The sequence below is a fragment of the Erithacus rubecula genome (assembly GCF_903797595.1).
Source record: "Erithacus rubecula genome assembly, contig: SUPER_Z_unloc_1, whole genome shotgun sequence".
Classification (NCBI taxonomy): domain Eukaryota; kingdom Metazoa; phylum Chordata; class Aves; order Passeriformes; family Muscicapidae; genus Erithacus; species Erithacus rubecula.
In genome coordinates, this window is record NW_027635590.1 from 2,586,142 (window position 1) to 2,609,555 (window position 23,414).

Consider the following 23,414-nt stretch of genomic DNA (forward strand, 5'->3'; position numbering starts at 1 on the left):
GTTAGTACTGATGATGTTTAAGAAAGACAAGGAGCTATTGGAGAAGGTCCAGTGGAGGTGACAAAGATGATCTGGGGCCTGGAGAGACTCTCTTACGAGGAGAGACTGTGGGAGCTTCACCTGTTTAGATCAGAGAAGACTGAGAGGGGATCTCATCAATATATATAAACATTTCAAAGGCAGGTACTAAGAGAACGGTGACAGGATTCTTTTCGGTGATGCCCAGTGAGAGGATGAGGTGCAATGGCCATAAACTAAAACTCCAGAACCTTCATCTCAGCATGAGGAAAAGCTCCTTCCTGTTGAAGTTGGCACAGTACTAGAACAGGCTGCCCAGCGAGATTGTAGAGTCTCCCTCTCTGGAGGCATTAAAATCTTACCTCAATGCATTCTGCTCTAGGTGATCCTGCCTTGGCAGGGAGGGTTGGACTAGATGGTCTCCAGAGACCACTTCCAGCCCTAAATACTGTGATTCTGCGTGATTTTGTGATCCAGTCTAAAGATCAAATACCAAGAAAAGACAAATTTGAGACAAATAGTTTTTGTCTATGGCAATCTGTAAATTTTGCATGCTGTAATCAGCTAAATGTGCTCTAGTTTGGCAGTTTAGGTCAGTGGAAAGATGGCCATTAGACACCTGAGCAGGTTTGATTTTTGCTGTTTTGGTACTAAACTTGGCTAAAGTCAGTGATAAAACTCAGCAAAACTTGCTAAACTCAGAGAGGGCTTGAGACCAGTGGAAAAGGCACAGCTGTCACTGCACACAAGAAAAATCAAAGCCATCCAGACTTTATTCTTGGGATAAAGGCATAAGAAGTCCCTTCCCAGGCCAGTACAGCAGCTGCCAAGGCCAGCAGTGTCTGGTTGCACTGGTAGGAGGAAAGGCAGCTGTCAGAGAGCATGTGAACCTGGCTGTGCTTGTGCCCTGAGCCCCCAGGACCTGCACCGCTTCATTAGGGCGCTCTGATACCTCTATTCCTCGCAGTATCTTTTCCAGAGGCTTTTTCCTTTGGCGCAGCTCGATCCTATCAGCCTCCAGCGTCCCAAGTAACCAATTTACCAGTGTTCTCACACCGTGAAATGTGCTCGATTGAGTTGCCCCAGCTGACTGCACAGCCGTGGCTCTCGCAGCACGTCTGCATCCACCACCCGGTGGTTTTCCTGCCTGGAGAGAAGTCCCCTCGTGGCAGATGGCACTTGCTGCTCGCGTCTAGGCCACGAAGCTGCGCCACTCCGCTTGCTTGCCTTCCGCGTGTCCATCACCCTGACCAATCACTTTCTCCCCGAAACCCGTCTGCAATGCCCCGTGTTAGTGCTGTTATTTTCCCCACGGCGGCAGTGCCATCCCCCGCCCGCCGCTGTCCCGGGCCGCTCCGCCCCGCCCCGGCACCGCCGCGGACCGGCCGGGCAGGAAGCGCGGGGCGCCGCCCGCCGCCCGCACTCCCGGACGGGCTGCGGCTTCCCGCTCCGCTCTCCTCCCAAAATCCCGGGCCGGCGGCGGCTCGGATGCCCCCCCGCCCCCGCCCGGCGTGGCACAAGCGGTGCCAGGCTCAGGCCAGCCCCGTGCCAGGCTCCGGCCGCCGTCGCTGGTGGCGCAGCTGGGCTGGGAGGCGCTTCCTTGGCGCTGCGGGAGGCACGGGGAGGGGCGCTGGGGGCTGCCTTGTGCTGATGACAACAGCAGCTCCGGAAAGGTTCACACAGGGTCCACCCCGGTCCATTTTCATTGGTGAGTCAGTGTCAGGGCAGCTTTCGGCTAAATATATCTTTCAGACAGCTCCCCGGCAGCGATTGAACCGAAGAAAACCGAACTAAGACAGACGCTGCTTTTCTGTTGCTGTTGGATTTGTTGGAAGCTGTGGGTGACTGCTTGGTGGTGCTTGCAGCAAAAGCTCTATGCCAGGAGACGGTGACTTCCAGGAGCTCCTCTCTACTTCCCTTAAGGAGGTGAGGTATGATCTAGGGATCTTTGAATGCAGCTCTGACATGATTCCTTATAACTTGGTTCTTTAACCTAATGCTTATTAAATAACCTAAATTAAGTTACCTAAAATGCATGCTTGGTCCTGTTCGTGGTGTGGACCCATGGACCATCACGCTGGCAAGAAGTAGAAGTGTGATGGAATCTTCAGAAGGTACAGAAGATACTTACACTGTACTGACGTAAAAGCCCCAGCATCTGTTTGGAAAAGTTGAAAGCGTTTGTTTCTCCTGATGATACTTCCTTTGTGACAAGCAAAATTAGCTTGGCAATGAAGTTTTTTTTGTGTGTTTCAGAAGCTTAGTTGAGGCAACACCTTCTCAAGGAGTTCTTGTTGCTGACATTTGTGAATGTGTGCAGCACCATGATCCACAGTGTCATGGGAGTGAACTAAAAGAATTTAAGTAGGTTTTCACGAAGAGTGAACACTATTGATAGTTGTCTGTAAAGCTAATGTGGGAACAGGAGGGGGCAGCAATAAACATGATGGGGCTTAGCCAGCGCTAGGATGGCTAACCTTTCAGTCATGAGGACAAGTTGTTCCGAAGAGCAGAGGAAAAAGATTAGCTTGAGAAGCATCTCAATGTGCTCCATTGTATTAGCTCATTGACATAGTGTCATACAGCTGGATGTTGTGTTGAATAGTTTTGTGTCTGCAGCTGGATTCACAGTAACTTAACACAGCAGCAATTTATTTGCTCACATATTTGCTTCAGCTATGTTAGTTCTGCAACTGAAGTTTTTAAAAAATGCAAGAAGTTATTTATAGATTTTTTTTTTTTTTTTTAGTATTGTTAGCTTCCTTTATACAGGAGCTGTGGGTATCTGCAGCTCTGAGCAAAAAGTCACACCTGTGGTATGGTTAAGCACTTGAAAAAGTACTCGGAAACGTGGCAAAAGTGTCATCCTTGCATAAGGAGGAGTGTACCTGAATGTGTGCCTCTGTAGCTGACTACAGCTATTATGTCTGAGAGAAGTTAAACTCGAGATCTACAAAAATACATTCCAGCCTGAGTTTTATCTTCTCCTTTTACACTTCTGGGGCCCAGGTGGTTACTTTGGTCACTAATGCAACCGAGTCTCTTTTGCAATGACCACGGAATTACTTTCTCTGGTGCATAATCTATCATATGAATCCATACTACTGAATGAAGAACTAACACATAGCATGGAGGCATTTTCAAAACTATGGTCAGCTGACACAAATTATTCATAAGGATGCTGCATAATGCTGGATTTTTCTTCAGATGCCATGGTTCAAAATATTAGTTGAACATTCAGTGCAAATACCAGGACACACTTACCTTGACTTAACTATGTGCCTACCCCCCAGAGCTTGTTACCTTGCCAAATTTTCTGCAGCTGTTCCTTAACATTAAGTACTGAATGCCCTGGTTATTGCTATTGATTTGGTGTGCCCATAGGCTGTACTTATTTTTCACACAAGAAATTGTTGTACTGTTTCCTGGCTGCTAGTCCAGCATAATTTAGGAATGAAAAAAAGGAGAAGACAGGTATCAGAGGTCATCTGAGCAGAGTAGGGCAGGGAGCAATGACCAAAAGTAGAGTTGAAGACCTTGGGTTGGTAGTTCAAAAGCTAGGAAGTATTTTTTTGTCATATGGCAGACCTGAGTTTATTCCTTCCTTTTTTGTTGTCTGCAGGTTCTGTAACAGTGATGATATAATTGGGATTGGCTTATTTGCCTAGAGAATTTCCTGTTTCAATCTATTTCCTTAAAGAGATGAAGAAAGGACTGGAAAGTGGAGCATGTACTCTTGCTGCTCCAGGCAATTTAGTGGAGTCAGATCCAGACACTAACAGCAGCAATGGAACCTCAGCAAGAGAGAAAGGCATGCTTCCTTCTCCTGGAGAACTGGAAAATGTACCACTGAAAACCAGCACAGAAACATCCAGAAAAAAACTCTGTGGCTATTTAAATAAGCTCGGCATCAAGGGACCAATCAAGACCTGGAAGTCTCGCTGGTTCTTTTACGATGAAAACAAATGTCGCTTACTATACTACAGAACTGCCCAGGACATTAATCCTTTGGGGTCCATTGACGTCTCCAGTGCCAGTTTTGACTGCAAAATGGAAAATGGGGAAGGAGTTTTTGAGATCAGAACACCAAGCAGAGCTTTTATTTTGAAGGTAATGAAAAATTCCCAGTCAAGACAGACACATCTGTACTAAGGTATCTCTTAGCTTGAATTTCATTTAAGTCCTCCTAGCTTGGATTGCTACCACTTGGACCTTAATTACTTGCACTGTTTGGGCAAGCTGGGGACTCCTTACCTATGATATGGCTGTTGTTTAACAGAGTAAGAATAAAAGCCAAACTGTGTGCAAAATTAAAGTATTTGAGGAGTCCTGCAGTCCACATGTAATTTGCTGAACAGAAATGAACTCCCCAGTCTAAAATGGTTGCTCCAGGAGGATTCTTTGCTAGAATTTTATTTTTATGTAAGTTGTTGTTAAAGAGCTCTGGGGATACTTCCTGTCTAAAACAGTTGTGACATTTCTGCTTAGTCTTGGACCATAATAAACCAAAACACATTTAAAATTAGGTCAGTGGTCCACTTAGATTCTACCCCTTAAGACCATACTAAAGATTTCCTCTGTCCTAAATCAGTGTTAGGACCAGAGGATTCAGATACAGCATACGCTTGATATAGCTGATCTTTTTTTTCTGCTAACTTGTGCAGGGGAATGGTGGTCATCTCCTCAGGATGTGTCTCATGTTGATGAGATGATTCCCCTCCCTTTCCTGTTTTGTGTTATGTTAGGCAATCAGCAGACAGGCAATGATGTACTGGCTGCAGCAGCTGCAAATGAGACGTTGGGAATTTTGCAACACTCAGAGCAGATTTCCTGTGGGCAGCTCCCAGCTTGTGAATGAACCTCTGCCTGGAAGAACAAGTAGGTGTTGCACATCAGCCTTTCTTTTGCTTTCAGCCCCATGGTGATGAATGATGTTCCTCATCTGGAAGTGGGTAGAAATTCTGGCCAGGCTTTTAAATATGGGTGCCAGCTATCACTGCTTGGCCAATGTTTGACACTTCTGCGTTATTATTTATGAAAGTGAGTAAGATGGGTCCTAATCCACAGCTTATGTTTGGAGATTTTCAGGTGTCATGTGGATCATCTTGATTTTCCTCACACATGTGAAATGTGCACATTTGATACATCACTCTTGTAACGCTTCTGAAATTTAGAGCAAGTAAGGGTTTTTTCAGCAGTGGGCTGAAAATGTCCATTCCTAAAAGTGGTAGTAGACTGGTCTGTGGATCAGGGGAGGGCACAACCAGGGTATCCACCTGTTTAGTAATGACTAGATGTACATTTTATTTGAAACAAATAATCCTCTCCCTAGTAAGTGTCTAAAAGGTTCTGCTACAGCAGGCAAGAATTTGGTAACAACCATGCTTGCAAAGTGTTATCCACCCATTAAAGCTATCAAATGTGGTTTGGAATGTGGGAGGAGAACAGCAAAATTCTCCTTCCTTATATCTTTGTGCAATTAAAGTTCGATGGTTTAAGGTTAGTCATGCTCATATATATGGTTGAAATCACTTGATTGTCCATGAGTAGATCATTCTGTTTGTACACGGAAACTTCTGTAATTTCCAAATTTCTAATTTCTTCTTCTAAAATTAAGGAAGTCTACTCTAGTGTCCTTGTTCCACCTGACCTGACTTGAACATGTAATGTATACCTGTAGTAAACTATTGTGGTTGTCAAGTTACATGAAGGACCCAAATTCAATGGAATTCTGTCTTGCTCATTTGCTTTTGTGTCCTATTTTGTTTTTACATTTGTAGATGTAGTTGACAGTGAAGACTTTTTGCCTCTTGTGAAAACACCAACAGAAGCAGTGGGTTTAAAGGCAGCATCTTTGCCTGCACCCCAAACATCTACTGCTTTGCAGAACATCTCCCTTAAGCACCCTTGGACAGAGATACAGTAAGTGCAAGAAGAGAACTGCAGTGTGGGTGACATGCTGGCCTACCACTGTGTGCCTTCCTTGTCTGTCATGTATTGTGTGAAAAGGGACTCTTGTCTAGGTGGGAGAACTGTGAAGCACCTTTTTGGAGCCTAGTCCAGGCCAAAGTAAACTTCCTGCAGGTGGGTCTTTCACATCCCCCTGTTCTGATGCATTTCACATAATCTAGCTCTCTTAGCAAAGATGCTGGTAGCAGACCTAGGACTTGGTTAAGCTCTCTTCAGTGTAGTCTGTGCTCTGCATGCTGTGTGTGATGCATCTGCCCAGCAGTATTGGAAGAGCACTGGTCAGGTTCAGCTGTACTCAGTAGGTAATCATAGAAGCCCATTAGCTCTTTCCAGTGGTTTCAAAGGACCTTAAGTGTAGTGCATTCTCCAAAGCAGGAACTCCAGGAGAAAGGACCTTGAACCTGTAAGGTGGTCTGACTGCACAGCTTGCTGAGTTTCAAGGATATTAATATTGCTAGTGTCTGCTTATATCTGCTGCTGCAATGGGTAGCCCCATTGTCTTGGGCAGTTACAATTTCACAAAGACAACCTCATCAGTATCTCCTTAAATGTTTCCTAGTCACTTATTTAAACAATCAAAAATGAGTTAGTGGCCATAGGTGGGGTAGGCAGCCAAGCACCTGCCAAATATTATTGGTGTGGAAGTTGCCTGTAGTTTTTTTACCACCACTGCTGCAGCTACAGTCTGATGCCTTTATGAAGAAAGATCCCCCATGAGACCAGAGTTTCATGTTAGCATCTTCATTTACAGTTAGGAAAGCAGCGAACACTGAGTCTTTTATAGATCTCACAACAAGGGACTTGTTTTGTTTTTGCTGAAGGACAACACAGGAGGAGAAGGAAAAGACCTATGTGCATGCATTCTGATACAGGTTTTATACAAACTGCTTGTACATTTATAGTTCCTCATGATTCTTTGAAGTCATATCATCTGATAGCAGCAGTTGTAACAAACTGTTTCTGGGTCTGACGGCATTTTTGTTCCTGAAACTCTTTACTACATTTTAGCTTTGACTTTGTAAATAACCTTTGGCAAGGTTATTTATTAAATGTTTCAGAGAACAGGATCTGTGGCCGTTTCATACGGGATCATTTGTCCCAGTTTTGGCTGTGTTGTAGGTAACTGAGCTTCTCTTGGCAACTTTTTTTGGCACCTGGGGATTTCTGCAGTGAACTAAGGATAGGGATGGAGGAAGGAAGTGAAGGAAAGAGGGGAGGGAAGGATGTGGTTGGTCTACTGTTACCTTTGATCCCTCTCTTCGATGGGATGTGTTTATGTATAGGGCTCAAGCACATGAGAAAAGATTTTACATTTTACATATGATTTTACATTGTTGTGCTGTACTGATTCTGTGGCATTTTCCTGGTTTACACCAGTTATAACTTTGCTCTCCTCAAATCCACCAATTCTATAAAGAGTTCATTTTCTTAGCACATAAAGGAGATAAGTTTTGGGAGGCGGGGTGGGAAGGAAGGGGAGGTAAGGCATTGAATAATTTGAATATGCACTGGCTGGCTGCAGTCATCATAATTTATGTTCACTAGGCTGTTTTGATCTCCTCTTGTTTCAGAAACACTGTCTACAATATTTGTGGCTCCAAGCAGCTCTGGGGGAGCAATGGGAATGTCTTTAGCTTTGATGAATTCCAAGAGCATCCTCAGAATGTCGATGAGGAGCAAGAGGCAGAAGTGGAGGCAGGATGTGCAGGTGATTGTTACTTGTTACTGTGCTGTGTTGGCTGAGTGGGATGCCTTCTAGAAGGGATTAGCAGGAAATGAGACGGTGGCAAGGTTTCTAGGGATATGAAACCTCTGTTACATTGTCTTAAGTCTCTTCCTGTGTTGTTGCCACGAGATTGACTCTTTTGGCTCTGCTTCAGGCTCCCTCTGCCTCTATCTTCTACCTCTGGAACCATCTCCAGAGGCACACACACAAAAAAAACCACCCCCAAAAAACAGAAAAAAACCCCAAAAAACAAAAAACCAAACCCAAAACAAAAACAAAATTAAAAAAACCCACCCCCAAGAAAACCTACCAAAAAACCTCCAATCCACCAGATTTATTTCTTTGGCGTAAAACTGTGATTACTGCACAGTCACAGGCGAAGTGCAGCAGCTGCACTGCATGCATACCTTTCCATGGTGGTAACTCCATTTGCTGGGGCCAGATTGATAAGCAGGGTGCAAGGTGGGTTAACAGGTACCATAAACCATCACGACTTTGTTTATTGTGGGCATATCAGAGTGTGATCCCTACTGGTTTGGCTCCAATCCTGTGGGTCAGTTTTCCATGTCCTATATGTCAGCCTTCTCTGTGGAACAGTTGTGAGTCCCTGTAGCAAGACTTGGGAGTCCATAGTAGCAAAGCAACTAATTTTGTGTAAATTCAATCTATCTCCCCTCAGTTAAGGAGGGGACCTTGGAAGATGGGAGGATGGGACCCAGGCTGAATTGGATTAGGAAAGCCAGATGGATGAACAGTGGCTTCCCAGGCTCTGAAGAATTGTCGAGGGAGAAGAATTCAGTGGATAAAGTCAGCGTCCTTCAGCAACAGATTCTGACGCTCACAGAGGAAGTCAAGTCACAGAAGGTGAGTGTGATGAAGAAATTGCTATTTCTAAGGCCAGGGCCCTGAGGCTGTTCACAGGGACTCCATTGCAAATTGGTGTGGTAGAAGCACTGAGAAGGACTCAGCAGACAGTAACTGGAGACCACTTGAAGCTCCTGGTGTTACCACCTTGCGTGTGCCTGAGTGTGTCCAGCACTAAAGAAGACCTTCAACCATTTCTAGCAAGTGCAGCTAGGTGTAAGAGGGAGGTAAAACAAATCCAAGTGTACTCTGCTCTTGTCTTGCTTGTGCATCTCTATTGTTCACTAAATACAGTCCTGAATAGGTACTGTAATACTGGTGAGAACTGCCAGGTGGAGTCATGGTGTTAGCAGCAGGTCATTCTTTTTAACAGTGACCTACCTCTAAGGTGTGATTTGACTGTAGAAGTCAGGGCATGGGTCACTGCAAGGGCTGTCTCTCATGAATGATACTGTTCTTGAAAGCATGGAGCAATGCCAGGTTCTCTGCTAATGATGCTGGTAGCTCTTCCAGCAGAAGAGGCAGGAGAACCAAGTCCCATGTTGATTTGCATTCTTAAGTGTGAGACGGCAGAGCCTGAATCAGCAGCGTGTTGTGGGGCAAGGTTCCATGCCTTCACACAGGATAGAATGCAGGACGACTCTGACAGAAGGAAGGCTAAAAAGGACACTGCACTTTCCTTCTGGTAGCACAGGTGGTAGCGGACAGCATTATTTCCCTCCCATTTTACCACGCTGCTGACTAGATCTCCATGTTCTCTGCTGGTCTTCCCAAGAATGACTGTAGGAAAGCCTGAGTTCAGATAGTGTGGGCAGCAGCTTTTATACTAGCAATCCTTGTCAAGTTGTCTGTGAACTGCTTCAGAGACCTTTCAGGCCCAGCTCTGAGAGCAGAACCTCTCACTCTGGTGTCACTGTGGTTTCAAGATTTCTGCGTTGTTTTCCTTCTGAAAGCAGTCAATTTCAGGATATTTCAGTGTTGAATCTGTACTGTCCATACTGCCATTGCCCTGGACAGCACAGTGATGTGATGGTTTTACATTTCCTTTCCAGGAGCTTGTCAAACTTCTGCACAAAGCTCTGGAGGCGGCCCAGCAGGAGAAGCGAGTTTCTAGCATGTATCTCACTGCAGCAGAAGATAAGGACAGGCTGGAGCTGGTACGCCACAAAGTGAGACAAATTGCAGATCTAACAAGTCGACTGGAAGCTCTTGAACAAGAAAAGAAGGAACTGGAGCAGATACTGACTTTGAGAGACAGCCATATTCAGGAGCTCAAGGAACATGTGCAGCTTCTGATGGAGAAGAACCATGCCAAACAGGAAGTCATCATGACCTTGACAGAGCAGATGGCCCGAGACCTCTCTGACCCCCTGCAAGAAGCCAACACAATCACTGTAGAGACATTGTATAAGCAACAGGAGGAGATTGAGCATCTGAAGGTGTGTGAGATGGCACAGGTCTTTTGAGCCCATTTTTATTCCCTCAAGTTCAGTAGGAGGGTGTTCTTTGTGGTAAGCACAGAATATGCTTCTGCTGGTTGCTGCATCTGTCTCCAAACAAGAGCGAGGCTGGAAGGGGCTCACCTGATGCCAGTAGGGTACTGAAAAGCATCTGGGTCAGTTTCAGCTTCAGCTTAGAGCCTGTTTTGTTGGACTTCCAGTCATGATTCAGTACCTGCCACTTTCTTTTCTTTCTTTTGTTTCACAGCTGTAGCCTGACTTGCTGCCTTCACTTACTTTCAGTGTTGCAAACCGTTTTCTGATACACACTGATTCTTTCAGATGCAGGCTGTTGTATGTGCACAGCTTCTTTAATTATGTGTTGGTGTGAGGTGGAGAATTGCCAAAAGAGCCATTTTTCTGTAGAGAGTGTTCATTTTTCCTTCCAGCTATGGGGCTGAGATTTGTTTCATAAAAAAAAAAAAAAAAAAAAAAAAAAGAAACCAACCAAAATTAAACCAATCAATCAAACAAAATCCAAACAAAACACATATATTCTTAATCTTATTTAAGTGCATCCCTGGCTTTATATAATCTGGATCTATCTGTGTTTTTAAGTATATAGATACATTTAGTATTTTCAAGTGTCTTGTTGATGCATGACAGTATTGTGCCTTGATATCCTTTGTAGGCAATATTTGTTCTGGGGAGTCCTGTCTGCTCCTCAGAAAGTAGAATTTTTTGAGGTATTTTATTGTCATTAACATAATATGATATCCTTGAAATGGGAGGAATTTCAAGCCCCTCCAGAACTCTCCTTGTGTGACTGTTTTGCTTCATGGCAGGATGATATCGATGCATACAAAACCCAGAACCAGTTTCTCAATTCAGAGATCCACCAGGTTACTCGGCTCTGGACAAGTGTTGCTGAGAATGAAAAAGCTCTTCTGATGAAGGTAAGGCCAAAAATAGATTTTGATCCACATGGAATAAGCTTTCTATAAGCAACCTAATTCTCTCTGTGGTTTTTGTTTTGTTTTTGTTTTCAACTTCTGCTTCCCACTGAACAGGAGTCTTCACTGAGCTTCCCATGAGACACTGGGTGAGTCTTGTCACCTGTGTAGCTGCAGTTCCCCACTTTTGGAGTGCATTAATAATCCTTACCGGTTTTTTCTGCTTTCTGTGCCCAGGACTAAGGTGGTGGCAGGTGCTGTCCAACTGTTTGATCTCAGTTGGGCTTGATGTGTACCAGTGCCATGGGACTGGGGATGCTGAGGGGCATGTGGTCCCCTAGTCTGTGGTGCTACCATGTATCCATGGTAAAAACTGTATACGTACAGCTCAGTCTCCACAGTGGTGTGCTTTATCAGGATACAGCTCAATGTGGAGTAGAAAATTTGTGAGAGGATGAGGGAAAAAGACTGCAAAGAACTCAGATGCAGTGCTGGCTCTTTTGACCGCGTCCTTAGTTGAACTGGTGGGGTGTGGTCATCTACTGATGCAATGAAGTAGTTAAAATAGGTGATGATGTAGTAGGTCTCACTCAATAAGCAACTTATGTTGCATGCTAGCTACTGCAGCTTGTGCTTGTTCATAGACTATGGTAATTAATTCATGGCTGCAATTCCACTGATTGTGGAAAACTACTAAATGTGTTTCCTGGGGCCTTGCTCTTCAGAAGTCTTTATGTGCAGACCAGGCCAGTAGAGAGCAGTGACAATGCAAAAAGGACTACCACTGAACGAACTCTTTCCTTCTTCAGTGTGCCTGCCTCCAAGCAAGAAACTGCCAGATGGAGAGCAAATACCTGACAGTCTTGAGAAAGCTGCAGGAGGCTGTGCCTGGCCTGCCCAACTCGCATGCTGAATTGGTGAAGAATCTTATCCAGGAAGCTCTCCAGTGGGATGTGAAGGAAGAAGCAGAAGAAGGTTTTAACTTGAACCCAGTAAGGTAAGAGTTGGGAGCATGGGGATATTCGCAGCTTTGTAGAAGCCTGTCTGCAAATGGAAGTGTGCAGGCAAGATACATCTGAGAACGTTTTGTAGCAGGAGCCTACAAGTGTGTCTGTGCCTTCCTGCACAGTCAGGGCTCCTGTTCTGTAGCAGTTCCCATTTTATCTGTTTGGTCAGTCTTGCAGGTTCCTTTTGAGATGAGACCCCCTAGGCCAGGCTTGGTTTCTTTGTCAAGAATATGATGCTATCTTACAAGTTTCCTACCCTGTGGACAGATGGTGCACAAACCCTTGATAAGCTGTAGTATCTTTACTCTTGGTATGTTCTGATCATTAAGAGATTTGCATTGTGTACGAGGAGACATCAGGAGGGACTGTGGATCTCTGTTCTTTGATCTGATGCCCCAAAACCTTTCCAGTCCACTCCTACAGATATGTCTCTGCACTGGGACAGAGTAGGGAGAAGGTATACAGGGTGAGCTCACTATTTCTTTGGGGGCTGATAAGGGGTCTGATGAGGCTGGTCTGCAGCTCAGACCAAGATTAAGCTTGAGTTGGTGTGTGTATGCCAGTGCTGCAGACTCTCATTTGTCTTCAAGACTCTGAGGTAGGCTGTCACATGCAGCTGTCATAGAAGTGAAGGAGGAGTACTGTTACAAACGAGTGTTTGAGATTTCTTTAAAAAAATCCGTAGCAAGGGTATCAGCAAAACCCAGATTTAATATTAAGTGGCAGCACAACAAAGTGAAGTTGAGGCCTAACAAGCACGTCTCAGATCTCAGTGCAGCCTGGAAAGGGAGGGTGGGTGGGGGGTGCATGCCCACAAGTACTTGTGCTCTGGTGTAGGTGGTGAACCTGGCAGCAGGCAGGTTCATACCTGTAGCTTACATGACCCCAAGCAGTGTCATGGCACAGGTTATCAGCACTGTCATTTGAGTTAAACACTGCCTTGTGTCCCTCCAGTGAGTATGATGAATATGGGTTTATGACTGTACCTGACTATGAAATTGAGGACTGGAAACTACTGGCCAAAATCCAAGCCCTTGAGATAAAGTCCAACAAACTGCGGAGCCAGGAAATGGTGGAGAAGCCCCTCCGTGACAGATGGAACAGCATTGGAGAGCTGACCCCCTCTGGAGAGCTGAAGGGTCTGATCCGAAGTGGCATCCCAGCGGAGCATCGTCAGCGGGTATGGCGGTGGATGGCCAGCCGGCTCTGCAGCCCTGCGCCAGGCCACTACCAGCGGCTGCTGGAGCAGAGCAGGAGCACCGAGCACCCTGCCTGCCGGCAGATCGAGCTCGACCTGCCCCGCACACTGACCAACAACAAGCACTTCTCCTCTCCCTCCTCCCACCTCATCCCCAAGCTCCGGAGGGTGTTACTGGCATTCTCCTGGCACAATCCTGCCATTGGGTACTGCCAGGGATTGAACAGGTGAGGAGCCAGGCGTGCTGCTTCTTCGTGAGATGGCACTGAAAAAGTGCAGACACGTACTCTAGTCTGTGATTCAAGCAGCCTCAGTCTCTTGCCTCTCAACAGTTCTGTCCTAGCTCTAAGTATTGACCTGCAGAATTCTGCATTTGGTGGATTTTCATCCAGTGCTGTTATGGGGATCCAGCAAGCAGCAGGATGCACTTGTGTGGCATCTCTATAGTTACAGAATAAGAAAGAACAGCTATAGGATGAAGAGTAAAGCAGTCCCAGAATAACACCACAAGGCTGGGGCTGAATTTTTAAGTAGTAATGTAATGTAGTAAAGCAGAAGAACACCCTGGTGATTTCCTTTTTTTGCTAAAAACAGTTGGAGAAAATGTTGGGAAGTGTTAACATGCAAGGGAGTTGCAGCAAATGTCACAGAGACACTGGGGAAACCACAATTGTTCTGTCTGGAAAAGAGAAGATTCAGAGATTATAAAAACTTCTTTCACTTTCCAAGGAAGGCTATAGAAAAGATGAACCTGAATTTCTTAGAATTGTGTAGAAAAGGCACAAGGCATTAGCTGTAAGAAGGGAATTTCTAGTTGGACCTTTTCACATGAGGAAGGTCTGTGTAAGCTGTTTATTCCTAATGATCTTTGGATGGTCTTCAGAAAGGCAATAGAAACTTTCCTCCAGAGAGTCCTCAATGTAAAGTATCATCTTTCTAGTCTGTCCAAAAGGTGGTAAGTCTGAGCTGAAGTCAGAGCTGTAAAAGAATGTATGGAGAGATTAACATTCTTTTAGCTGGAAAACCTGTCTTTGTCAGATCAGTTCCTTATGTTCTGACAGAATCAACATGGGAAAGAAAATCACATTTCTGTGGTGTCTTCAGATACAGATCACTTGCCTCTGTCTGGTTGTCCTGCTACATTTGATATTTTGGATGCCAATGGAGCTGGAGACATGCAAAATATGTCTTGTATTCTTCAGTTTCTGTGTTGGTGACTCCTCCTACAGTATTGAATTCCCTCACCATGTCTTGTCTATCATAGATTGGCAGCTGTTGCTCTCCTGGTCCTAGAAGATGAGGAAAGTGCTTTCTGGTGTCTAGTCTATATTGTGGAGAACCTAATGCCAGCAGACTACTACAGTGACACACTAATAACATCACAGGTGAGTTGAGCACCCTCACATCTGCTTGGACTCTCATACAGTGATTTACAGTAAAGATTTAAAAGTGAGTAGTCAACCTGCTGTATATTTGATTACTCACAGGACAGTGATACCACCTTGAAATGCCTTTCATTGCAGAGGTATTGGAGATTTGAGAGAACAAAATTATTACACTCACAGAAGCAGAGTACATAGAGTGAAAAACTGGTCACCAGCTCTAGGAAATGGGGTGCCACTCCTAAGTAATAGCACGAAAGTCACATTGGTCAGAAGGAAAGTGGCCATTAATTGCATAATTAGTTATTTTAAAGAAGTCTTAATGGAGGCAAAGCAACAAATTCTTGTATGTGTGGACTGAGTATGAGCAAGGCACCATCTTGCAGCCCTTCAGATGATGTTCTTAAAACTGCACTCTATTGCTGAGTTCTTTATATTTACCATATTCATGGTCAAGCGAGGTGTTAGTTCTCACTATGGGGCTCTCTGCACAGTGGCAATGATTCTGGCCTTTTGATGTCAAATGTGCCGTGAATAACTTACCCACCTGATTCAAAATCACTGGATTTCAAGGTTTTCTGTGTGTCTGTCAGATGTACTATGTCCTCCCAGGCAGACAATGAGGCAAGCTTACTCCCACATAGTTCAGTGGAATTGTACTTGTGTACCCATACCACCCACACCCATCAGTGCCCAGTCTTGAAAACCTGGCTTGTGACCTTGGTATCCTTGTTGTGTCTGGTCCTTTCAGAGAGAAGGAGGGTTGGTTTTATCTGTGGGCTCACAACAGAGGAGGCTTCAAGGTTCAGTAGCTGAGTGACTGATAATGACACTGAATTTGTTGACTAACATTTACTAGGGCAGTGGTGTGGTGGTGGAGAGGCCAGCTCACGGACTGGGGAAACAGTCGAATGACTTTGAAGATAGCAAAATGTCTATCCAGAGGAGGTTGTGTTAGATAGCACTCAAGACTCAACAAGTAGAGACTGGCAGGGAAAATATGACAGACTGGAGAGGCTTGCCTGCATTTGGTGAGAAAACCTTGTCAGCTAAGTCTTCTTTAGAAATAATTTCTGACCTCATGGTTGGTATCTGAAAGTCTAGCCAAGGCCTATGTGAAGAGGAACATCTAAGGTGATGCATTGTGGGTTGGCTTGATAAAGTGAATTGGTTGGAAAACTTAAAATTGCAATTTTAAAGACAAAGCATATTACTTGTATGGTTTGTACCCCTGTGCCACAGCTAAGTGGGCATTAATATGATATGGCAGAGGGAAACCCTAAACATAATCCTGGTTTTAACACTTGCCCTCCAGAAAACATGGCTCTGCTGAGATGAAACCTTTATGAACTTGGATCAAGGATCTCACTGACTGCATTTCTGTGTTTTGGCTTATGCAACCAGAAACAAAGCACAGACAGTACTCAGACCACAAAGAGAAGCTTCAGTGAGATCAGGTGCTGCTTGCTAAGTCAGAGGTATTAAAGGTGTTCAGTCTGTTGGGCCATGTAGAGTCATTCAGACCTGGGCAGGTTTTAATGCCTGTCATTCAACTGATGCGCACAGTATTAGAGAAAATCCCAGTAAGGCCAATGCAGGAAGATGTGTCAGATTATCCCTCTTGATTTTGAGATTGGAAAGGAATTTGATTCTTTGAGTGAGAAGAATGTATGTTTCTCTGCTTGTATCTTGGCCTTGTTTCAGCTGCACGCTTTGCACTGGATGCCACATACAAGTACACTGCCCAGTGAGTGAAGGGTTGGAAGACAAAGGATGCTCTGCTCTTCCTAGGGTGTGGTTCACTAGAAGGCAACACCAGTGATTACCCTGACATGCCTGGGCCATTGTCCTGTTGAACTGCTCCTTTCTTCCAACAGCAAGACTACTCTTGGCTAAGACTTCATTGTTTTCTTTCTTGTCAATTTTAGGTAGATCAGAGAGTCTTCAAAGACTTCCTGTCCGAGAAGCTGCCTCGCCTCATGGCTCATTTTGAACAGTATGGGATTGATGTCTCGCTCATCACCTTCAACTGGTTTTTGGTGGTCTTTGTGGACAGCCTTGTGAGTGACATCCTCCTGCGAGTGTGGGATGCCTTCTTGTATGAGGGAACTAAGGTACATCTCTCAGTCTAAGCCTTCCTCCCATCTATACCATCTCTGTGGCATAGTGACAGGGTGATGGGCATACACATCTATCAAAGATACGAGGTTGAACTGCTTGTCCTATCCTGCCTGTTTGGCTGCATGCCCTGATGGCCTGTTTTCTATGAACCTGCTGCTAGCAGACAGACCTAGTTCCTGATTCTGTGCATGTGTTACTTTTTAGCCGGCAGTTGTGCTACAAAACATCTCTCTGATAGGCCACAGTGTCTCCTGCTCTTTCACGCAGCTGACAGTATTACGGATAAAGGGAGCAAAATATAGGCAGTATCTGAAAATGTGAGTCCTGCATTGTCCCTGTGTATAGGGAGAACTGGAGAACCCTGAAAACCCTGTGGGGTCCTTTTCTAAAGCCTGGTATTCTCTGAGATTGCAAATTAGCTAACATATGGTCATTCTCTTGAGATTATATCTGTATTCCTTTAGGCCTGCCCTAGTACAGACTATTGATAGCAGGAGTAACCCTGGATCTAGTCTGTACTGAAGTCTGTGTGCCCAACACTGTTCTTTTAGCCAGGGTGGCCTGGACCTTCAGTTCCTTAAAAATTTATCCACTCAAATACCTTTCAACTCTCCAGGTAATTTTCCGCTATGCTCTTGCCATTTTTAAATACAATGAGGAGGAAATTCTAAGAATTCATGACAGTGTGGAGATCTACCAGTACCTACGCTTTTTCACAAGGATGATCACAGATGGCAGGTAGGACTCTGAGTTGTAGATAAGCTTCCATTGTGTATTTGTACTTGCTTGCCTGTTAGGTCAGCTTAACAACAGTGGTGACTAGTTTATTAAGAGAGATGCAAATGCACTGATAGGTCTGTGGGACAGGGATCTGTTTGTCTCTTTTTGATTTTCCCTCCATGGCATTACTTCAAATCCTTTTGGCTCGGACAAGCAGAGCAAGCTTCAAAGTCTGGATCAGCCTCCTTTTTGTAGCAGCTGGCAGTTGTGCTACTGATTGCTGGGTTTCTCTCAGCTGTAGTTGGGGTGTTTGGGAACACAACACGACCCATGGCCTTGAATGGCAACATCTGTCTGAGATGAAGATTTCTGTGATCAGAAGAGCTCAATGTCAGGAATATTCCTCCCTGACAGTAATATATCAGATTTGGCATCTGATCCATTGTCTCCTAAATGATGGCTGCACACTGGTACCTTAAAAGGTGGGATGGTATAAGTGTATATGAAGTACTGCTTGGGTTTGTGTTTGCATTAGTGTGGGAAAGAATTTAAGACTCTGCTGTTTGGTGACTTCTAAGCTCAGAGAGCTGAAGTCTGAGGCCCTACTCTTTAATAGCCCAGAATGCTCTTAGTGTATCTGTTACCATGTGTTACCAGCCAGTAAATACGTTGACCAGGCTGTCCTTTCTATTGTAGAAAGCTGATGAACATTGCCTTCAATGACTTAAACCCCTTCCCCATGAAACTGCTGAGGAACCGTCGGTCCATGCACAGGGAAGAGCTGGAGGCTGAGTTGTGTGAACTTGAACAGATCAAGGCAGCCTATGTGAAAGAGAGAGCAGAGCAGGGACCTCAGGACATGAAGGAAGTTGCTAGTGAAGAGGAAGAAGAGAGCTAACAAAAAGAGAGTTCATCATCACTTCCCTCCCATCTTGCAGAAGGTCATCAGTAGCAATTGTCTCTAAGAAATGGACCAGAGGGGGAAGTGTGGTCACCGGAGTTCATCTGCCCCAGTAAGCAAAGCTGTATTTATGGGACCATTTGGAGACTAAGTCAGACTTTATAATGGATTGGAAGGTTGTCAGAGGAGTACAGAAGGAATCCTCTTCTGTGCTTCTCCCATTTGGCCCATCCTCTCCTGTGCAGTTCAGGATTACAGCTGAGGGTGCAGAGGGGATACCAGCTGTGATGTCATGACAGGAATTGACGTGGTGCAGAAGACCCAACCAAACGGGGTTTTTACACATCTTCTGATGGAGTGTTGAATGAGATCTTTATCTGCAAGTAAAATCCCCAGAAGTAGTGGACTGAGAACACTAGCTCATTGTTACCCAAAGCTTCTGAACTGGTCAGGAAAAAAACCTTCTCTTAGAAGGTATGGTGCCTTCAGTGTCCAGCCTGCCAGGAGAGTGTGTGCTTAACACTGTTACTGATCAAGACACTGTCTCCAGATGAGTGTGAGGTCTATGGAGGTTCTGAAAGATGGCAGACATCATCTCATGGGACTCAGGCTGGAACAAAGAAAGAGACTGTGGGAGAATAGAGTTGCTTCTCCAGTTTGGTTCCTGTAGGAAGTTCATGGGAGCACAAGGTGTGTCTCCTGCTTGGCTGGGAAATGTTGGGAGCTTTTTCTCCTCGTTGTTTAGCTTGGATGCCCTGGCATCTCTCTGTGCTGGTGAGTTTGCTCCATAGAGGAACTCATCTCTGTATGAAACCAACCATAGTCTGCCTGCAGGCAGAGCCTAGTATTATGTGCACTTTTACTGGGGATGTCTGGGTTTTCTGATAGCCTTACTCCTGGCCATCTCTCTGCCCAATAATTAGAGTCCTCCTGTGCTGGGTTTTTACATTGATACCTCTTATCTGACTCCTATTCATTATGGAAGGAACTAGGGTTTTTCTGTAAGAGTTTGATATTGATGGTGTTTTATCCATGGCATATGGCTGGTAGTGAACCTGAAAACCCTGGATACAAGGTCACAAAAGATGACTTGATATCCTTTAGAAAAAAACTATTACTGTCCCCTGAGCCAAGGAGCTGGCCTCTATGGCTCTAGCACACAGAGATGCCCTATCTGCCTCTGGGAATGGGGTCTGATAGCCTTCTGCCCTTCCTCCCAGGCTTGCCCATCCCCCCTGGGCTAGGTACCCTGCCTGTGCAGCTCAGCCCTCCACAGACCCAGGACGAGTCAAGTATTTATATAAATACAACTTCTTTTCCTTAACATGATGCCGGATCCTGATGCCCCACCTTCCTGCTGAGCAGTGCATTTCTCCAGGGGTGCCTGCAATGCACTGACAGCATTCAGCAGACCCTGCTATAAGGGGGTGTCCCATATAGACAGACCCTGCTCTGTTTTTAGAGTGACCTTGAACCCAAGTGGATAATGCCTGCTTTAAACATCTTGTGGTTGGTAACCCAGTCCTTAGACTTGTCAGTGCTTGTAGAGAAAGGAAAGGGAGGAATTCATAGCCCACCGTGTTCTCAGCACTGTGGGCTGTAGCCGAGATGACAGACTTTAGGGGAAACAGTGCTTGTTCACCTGAAACACATCGTGTGCCTCACTGGATAAGTCAGCCAGTTTCCATGAATTATAGAAAACTGAGACCTTGGAAGTCAACCATACAGCAGAGAAGTAATGAAAGTGGAAGTCAAATTTTGGAAAAGGTGGATAGATTCCCTGAATGTGGGATGAGAAGAACATGTTGCTGGAAGCCTACTACAGTATCTCAAAAAAATGAACTCATCTTAAAACTATACCATCTAGATAGGGAAGTCTAAAAGGCAGAAGGTTTTGCTTCACATATGCTGTTACTAATCTAATTTATTTATACTCTTATGTTCATGGGTGCACATAAAGTTTTGCTATTGTTACAGACATTATTTTATAAATCACAACCACAAAAATTAGAAGTTTACTTACAATTTTATTTCCTACAGCTTTCTACAGCAGATTAAAAACCTTTCCTCTTGACTTGTCCTTATGTTTATTAATAAAGGCATTTTAAATGTGTAATTAGACAAGACCACACCCTGACATATGTCTACAGTATATAATAAACATTGGTCTATGTGATACATAAACTTTTCTGAAGTAGACATAAGGATCAAGGTATTGACCTGATAGGGAATTCTGAAAATAATTTTAATTGAAATCTGTAGGGAAGGACATGTGAGGGTTGTTATGTTTCTTTTCTTTTGTGTCTTCTTCAGCTCTTGGTTTTGGTCCACATGTATTTGCTGAGGACCACTTCCTCTGGTCATTGATTACCAATCATTCTTGGTAATTCTTTATTAAACTGTGGTGGATGCAGGAATATCTGCAAGGCCTGTACAGACCTGCACCTTGTAGCCAAGCTCACGTGTCCTCATGGGCCCTCATCTAACTTCCTTCTGCTTCACAAATTTCAGTGCTACTGAAAAACGCTGAACTCAGGGTCAAAATTGCAGTTGGACCAGACACAAATCCCTGAGGCCCCTGCAAGACCTGCCCTGACTATCAGTCAGTGCAACGGGTGTTTTGGACCTCTTGGTTACCTCTGCATGAAGTGCCCAAGAATGTGTTGTGCTGCCACTTCCAACTGTTGTGGCTGGGAAAGAGTTTGAGCTCGTTTTGCAGCCCAGCATGTCTTTCTGTCTGTGCTGACACCTGAGGATAAAAGAGGTGTCTTTCTACCCAGAGCCAGTCTTTGCTAAGCTTTGCTATATGCATAACATTATTTGTGAAATTAAGCTTTCTGTCTCTGCATTAGCCTAAACCTTGGGATACCAGCTCCAGCCCTAAAAGAATGGTTTTGTATTCCAGACCCACCCTTCTCCCTATGATGTGCCATTAATTTGTAGTTTACTTTGTTGCAGGATCTTGTGGCCACCAAAAGTTCATAGGTGGAGTGGTGCCAAACACTATAAAGCCACTGCAGGTTCAGTAGCTGAGCTGCCAACAAGAAGCATCTCCTCTTTACCCCTTTTTGGCCTGGGTGGTGTTGGGCTGGCGGGGTCTGTACTGTCATATGCTGTGGCTATGCCCTGTGTTCTGGCATGCTGCCATGGTAAGAGGCACTAATGGGGAGGTTGTTTCTGGGTTAATGTTTACTCTAAGCTTGAGCTTCTCATCCAGGGTGAAGGTAAGAGCTAAGGGGCAAGGCATTTTCCAAGGGTGGATAGCAACAAAACTCTGTAGCGGGAGCTGTACCACAGGGCTGAGTTTCTCTTCCAGTCTGCAGTCTGGGCAACCTCCTGGCACCATCACAGACACAAGGCCCGGGGCTTGCTCTCTTCCCAGTTAACTGAGACAATGCTGAGACTTCTCCCGCCATCTCCCAGTGCTAAGAGCTCTTCTACAAAACATTAACTCTTGTTTGGTCTAGCGACATGCCAAGTGCAAGAAAGCAAACCACTTGCCCATGACTGAGCCAAAGTGCTGGAGCTGATATAATGTGCTGCCATCTGAGATAATTTAACCCCTTTCCCAGAGCTCAGTGGGAGGCTGTGGCCTGCACAGAAATGCTGTGGTCATGAGATTATCTGTGTGCTTCTTGTTTAACCTCAGCAGGTCTCCAGAGGGGAAGACAGCACACCAGGTTAGTCAGTGGAAGAGGAGGTATCCCTAACCATGACAAATTTGGGATGAAAGGTACCCATCTCTGCTGCAGCCAGATGTTTGCTTTAGTCACAAGGTCCACTACTTTGAGACAAAGTCCCTACTTCTTGTTATTAAGTGACAGCTTCCTGCAAAGTGCGAAGTCTGCCTTTCAGACTCCAGCTGTTGGATCAGTACCTGCTCTGGTTTTGAGCTTAATTTTCATGCCACAGAACCTCTGGCATATTCTGGTGTCAAGCTGCTGGAAACTTGGACACTTAGAGCAATATCCATGGTAAGTAGAATTAAATTTCAAGCCCCCTTTGTAATAACAAAATCAGCCAGATAAAAAACTTTCTAACACAGTTTTGAGTGTTAGAAAGCAGCATTCTTCATTGCAGTGTGCTGATCCCTCAGAGAATCCTTCCACTAACTGAATGCCCTGAGAGTGGGTAAATGCTCAAAAGTGTGAGTTTTAATCATACACACTGATGACATACCCATTGGCTATCCCTACTTACTTGATGCATGGGTATTACTTTATTTTACATAGTTGCATCTCTTACTGGAAGTCCCTATATAGTTTTTTGGGGTTTGTCTTCAATGCCCAATATCATTTTTAGGTGGCTGTTCCTCAACCCTCATTTTGAGTAAGTTCCTGCATTATCGCTTTGCAGAGCTTCTACTTTGTCAACCTTGCAAAGCTAAGCTGGCATCCCGTTGTGTTTTGCATGACATTTTTTATCTACTTCTCCAAGGCAACATTGTTTCCTTTATTTGATAAGAGTAAAATGTTGTTCTGTTCTACTGTCCTTATCATTTGGGAAAAAATCGTACTCAGCTCAACATCACAATTGCATGCTGAAAACAATGCCTAGATTTTTTTTTTTATGAAGTAATTTTGCTATTAGAAAAGTATTGTCTATGGGCAGCATTTTGCAAGGAGAAAAAGTTCTAAAGCCAAACTAAAACCAACTGATATTTTTTGCTGCATTTTCCAATAACATTTTTCAACATCATAAAAGTTCTTGCACAAAGAAGGGAAATGCCAATGCCACAAACTCTGAAAAGGCTTCCGGTTTTGACACTAGCATTTCAATGGTGCTTTAAATCAGTCCCAAATCTGGTGGGTGTTGTGCCCTCCATGCCACCCACCCCATACATGTGGCACAGTTAGTGATTGTGAACTGCATAGGGCTGGAAATAATTACAGTAGGAAAAATGAGAACCAGTGAAGTTTTTGTTAAAGATGAAGCTAATTGGTCATAACTAATTAGCAGCTTCCTCTACGTGTCTCCATCCAGAGCTACCAAAGACATGGCCCCTTGTCCTCTGCAGGCAGGGATAAAGCAGAGTTCAGTGCTTGGTGCAGCATCTTCCCTTCAGTGCAGATGTACTGGGCTGCATGCTGGTGTAGCTTAGCCTTGAATTCACTA

At 44.7% G+C, this 23,414-nt stretch overlaps 1 protein-coding gene across 2 annotated transcripts; it reads left to right on the plus strand.

Annotated features, from left to right (window-relative positions):
• The first annotated feature begins 1,397 nt into the window (after positions 1–1,397).
• On the plus strand, positions 1,398–20,421 carry TBC1D2 (TBC1 domain family member 2). 2 transcript variants are annotated; one of them, XM_079330914.1, is made up of 14 exons: positions 1,398–1,944; positions 3,641–4,128; positions 4,764–4,896; positions 5,799–5,940; positions 7,560–7,696; positions 8,394–8,578; positions 9,631–10,017; positions 10,863–10,973; positions 11,780–11,967; positions 12,932–13,402; positions 14,440–14,560; positions 16,486–16,671; positions 17,295–17,416; positions 18,095–20,421. In XM_079330914.1, the coding sequence occupies exons 2-14, from the start codon at positions 3,721–3,723 to the stop codon at positions 18,294–18,296; spliced, it is 2,793 nt and encodes a 930-aa protein (XP_079187040.1). In that variant the 5' UTR covers positions 1,398–1,944; positions 3,641–3,720; the 3' UTR covers positions 18,297–20,421. The 2 variants fall into 2 exon arrangements, with proteins under 2 accessions (XP_079187040.1, XP_079187041.1); XM_079330915.1 differs by having other exon boundaries at positions 1,799–1,944; positions 3,719–4,128.
• The last annotated feature ends 2,993 nt before the right edge of the window (positions 20,422–23,414 follow it).

What these genes read in the sequence shown, in the direction of transcription:
- TBC1D2 (XM_079330914.1), top strand. Translation starts at nt 3,721, where the DNA reads ATGAAGAAAGGACTGGAAAGTGGAGCATGTACTCTTGCTGCTCCAGGC. An exon ending in TTTAACTTGAACCCAGTAAG is followed by an intron (nt 11,968 to 12,931) that starts GTAAGAGTTGGG and finishes GTGTCCCTCCAG; the next exon opens with TGAGTATGATGAATATGGGT. An exon ending in TCTTGTATGAGGGAACTAAG is followed by an intron (nt 16,672 to 17,294) that starts GTACATCTCTCA and finishes TCAACTCTCCAG; the next exon opens with GTAATTTTCCGCTATGCTCT.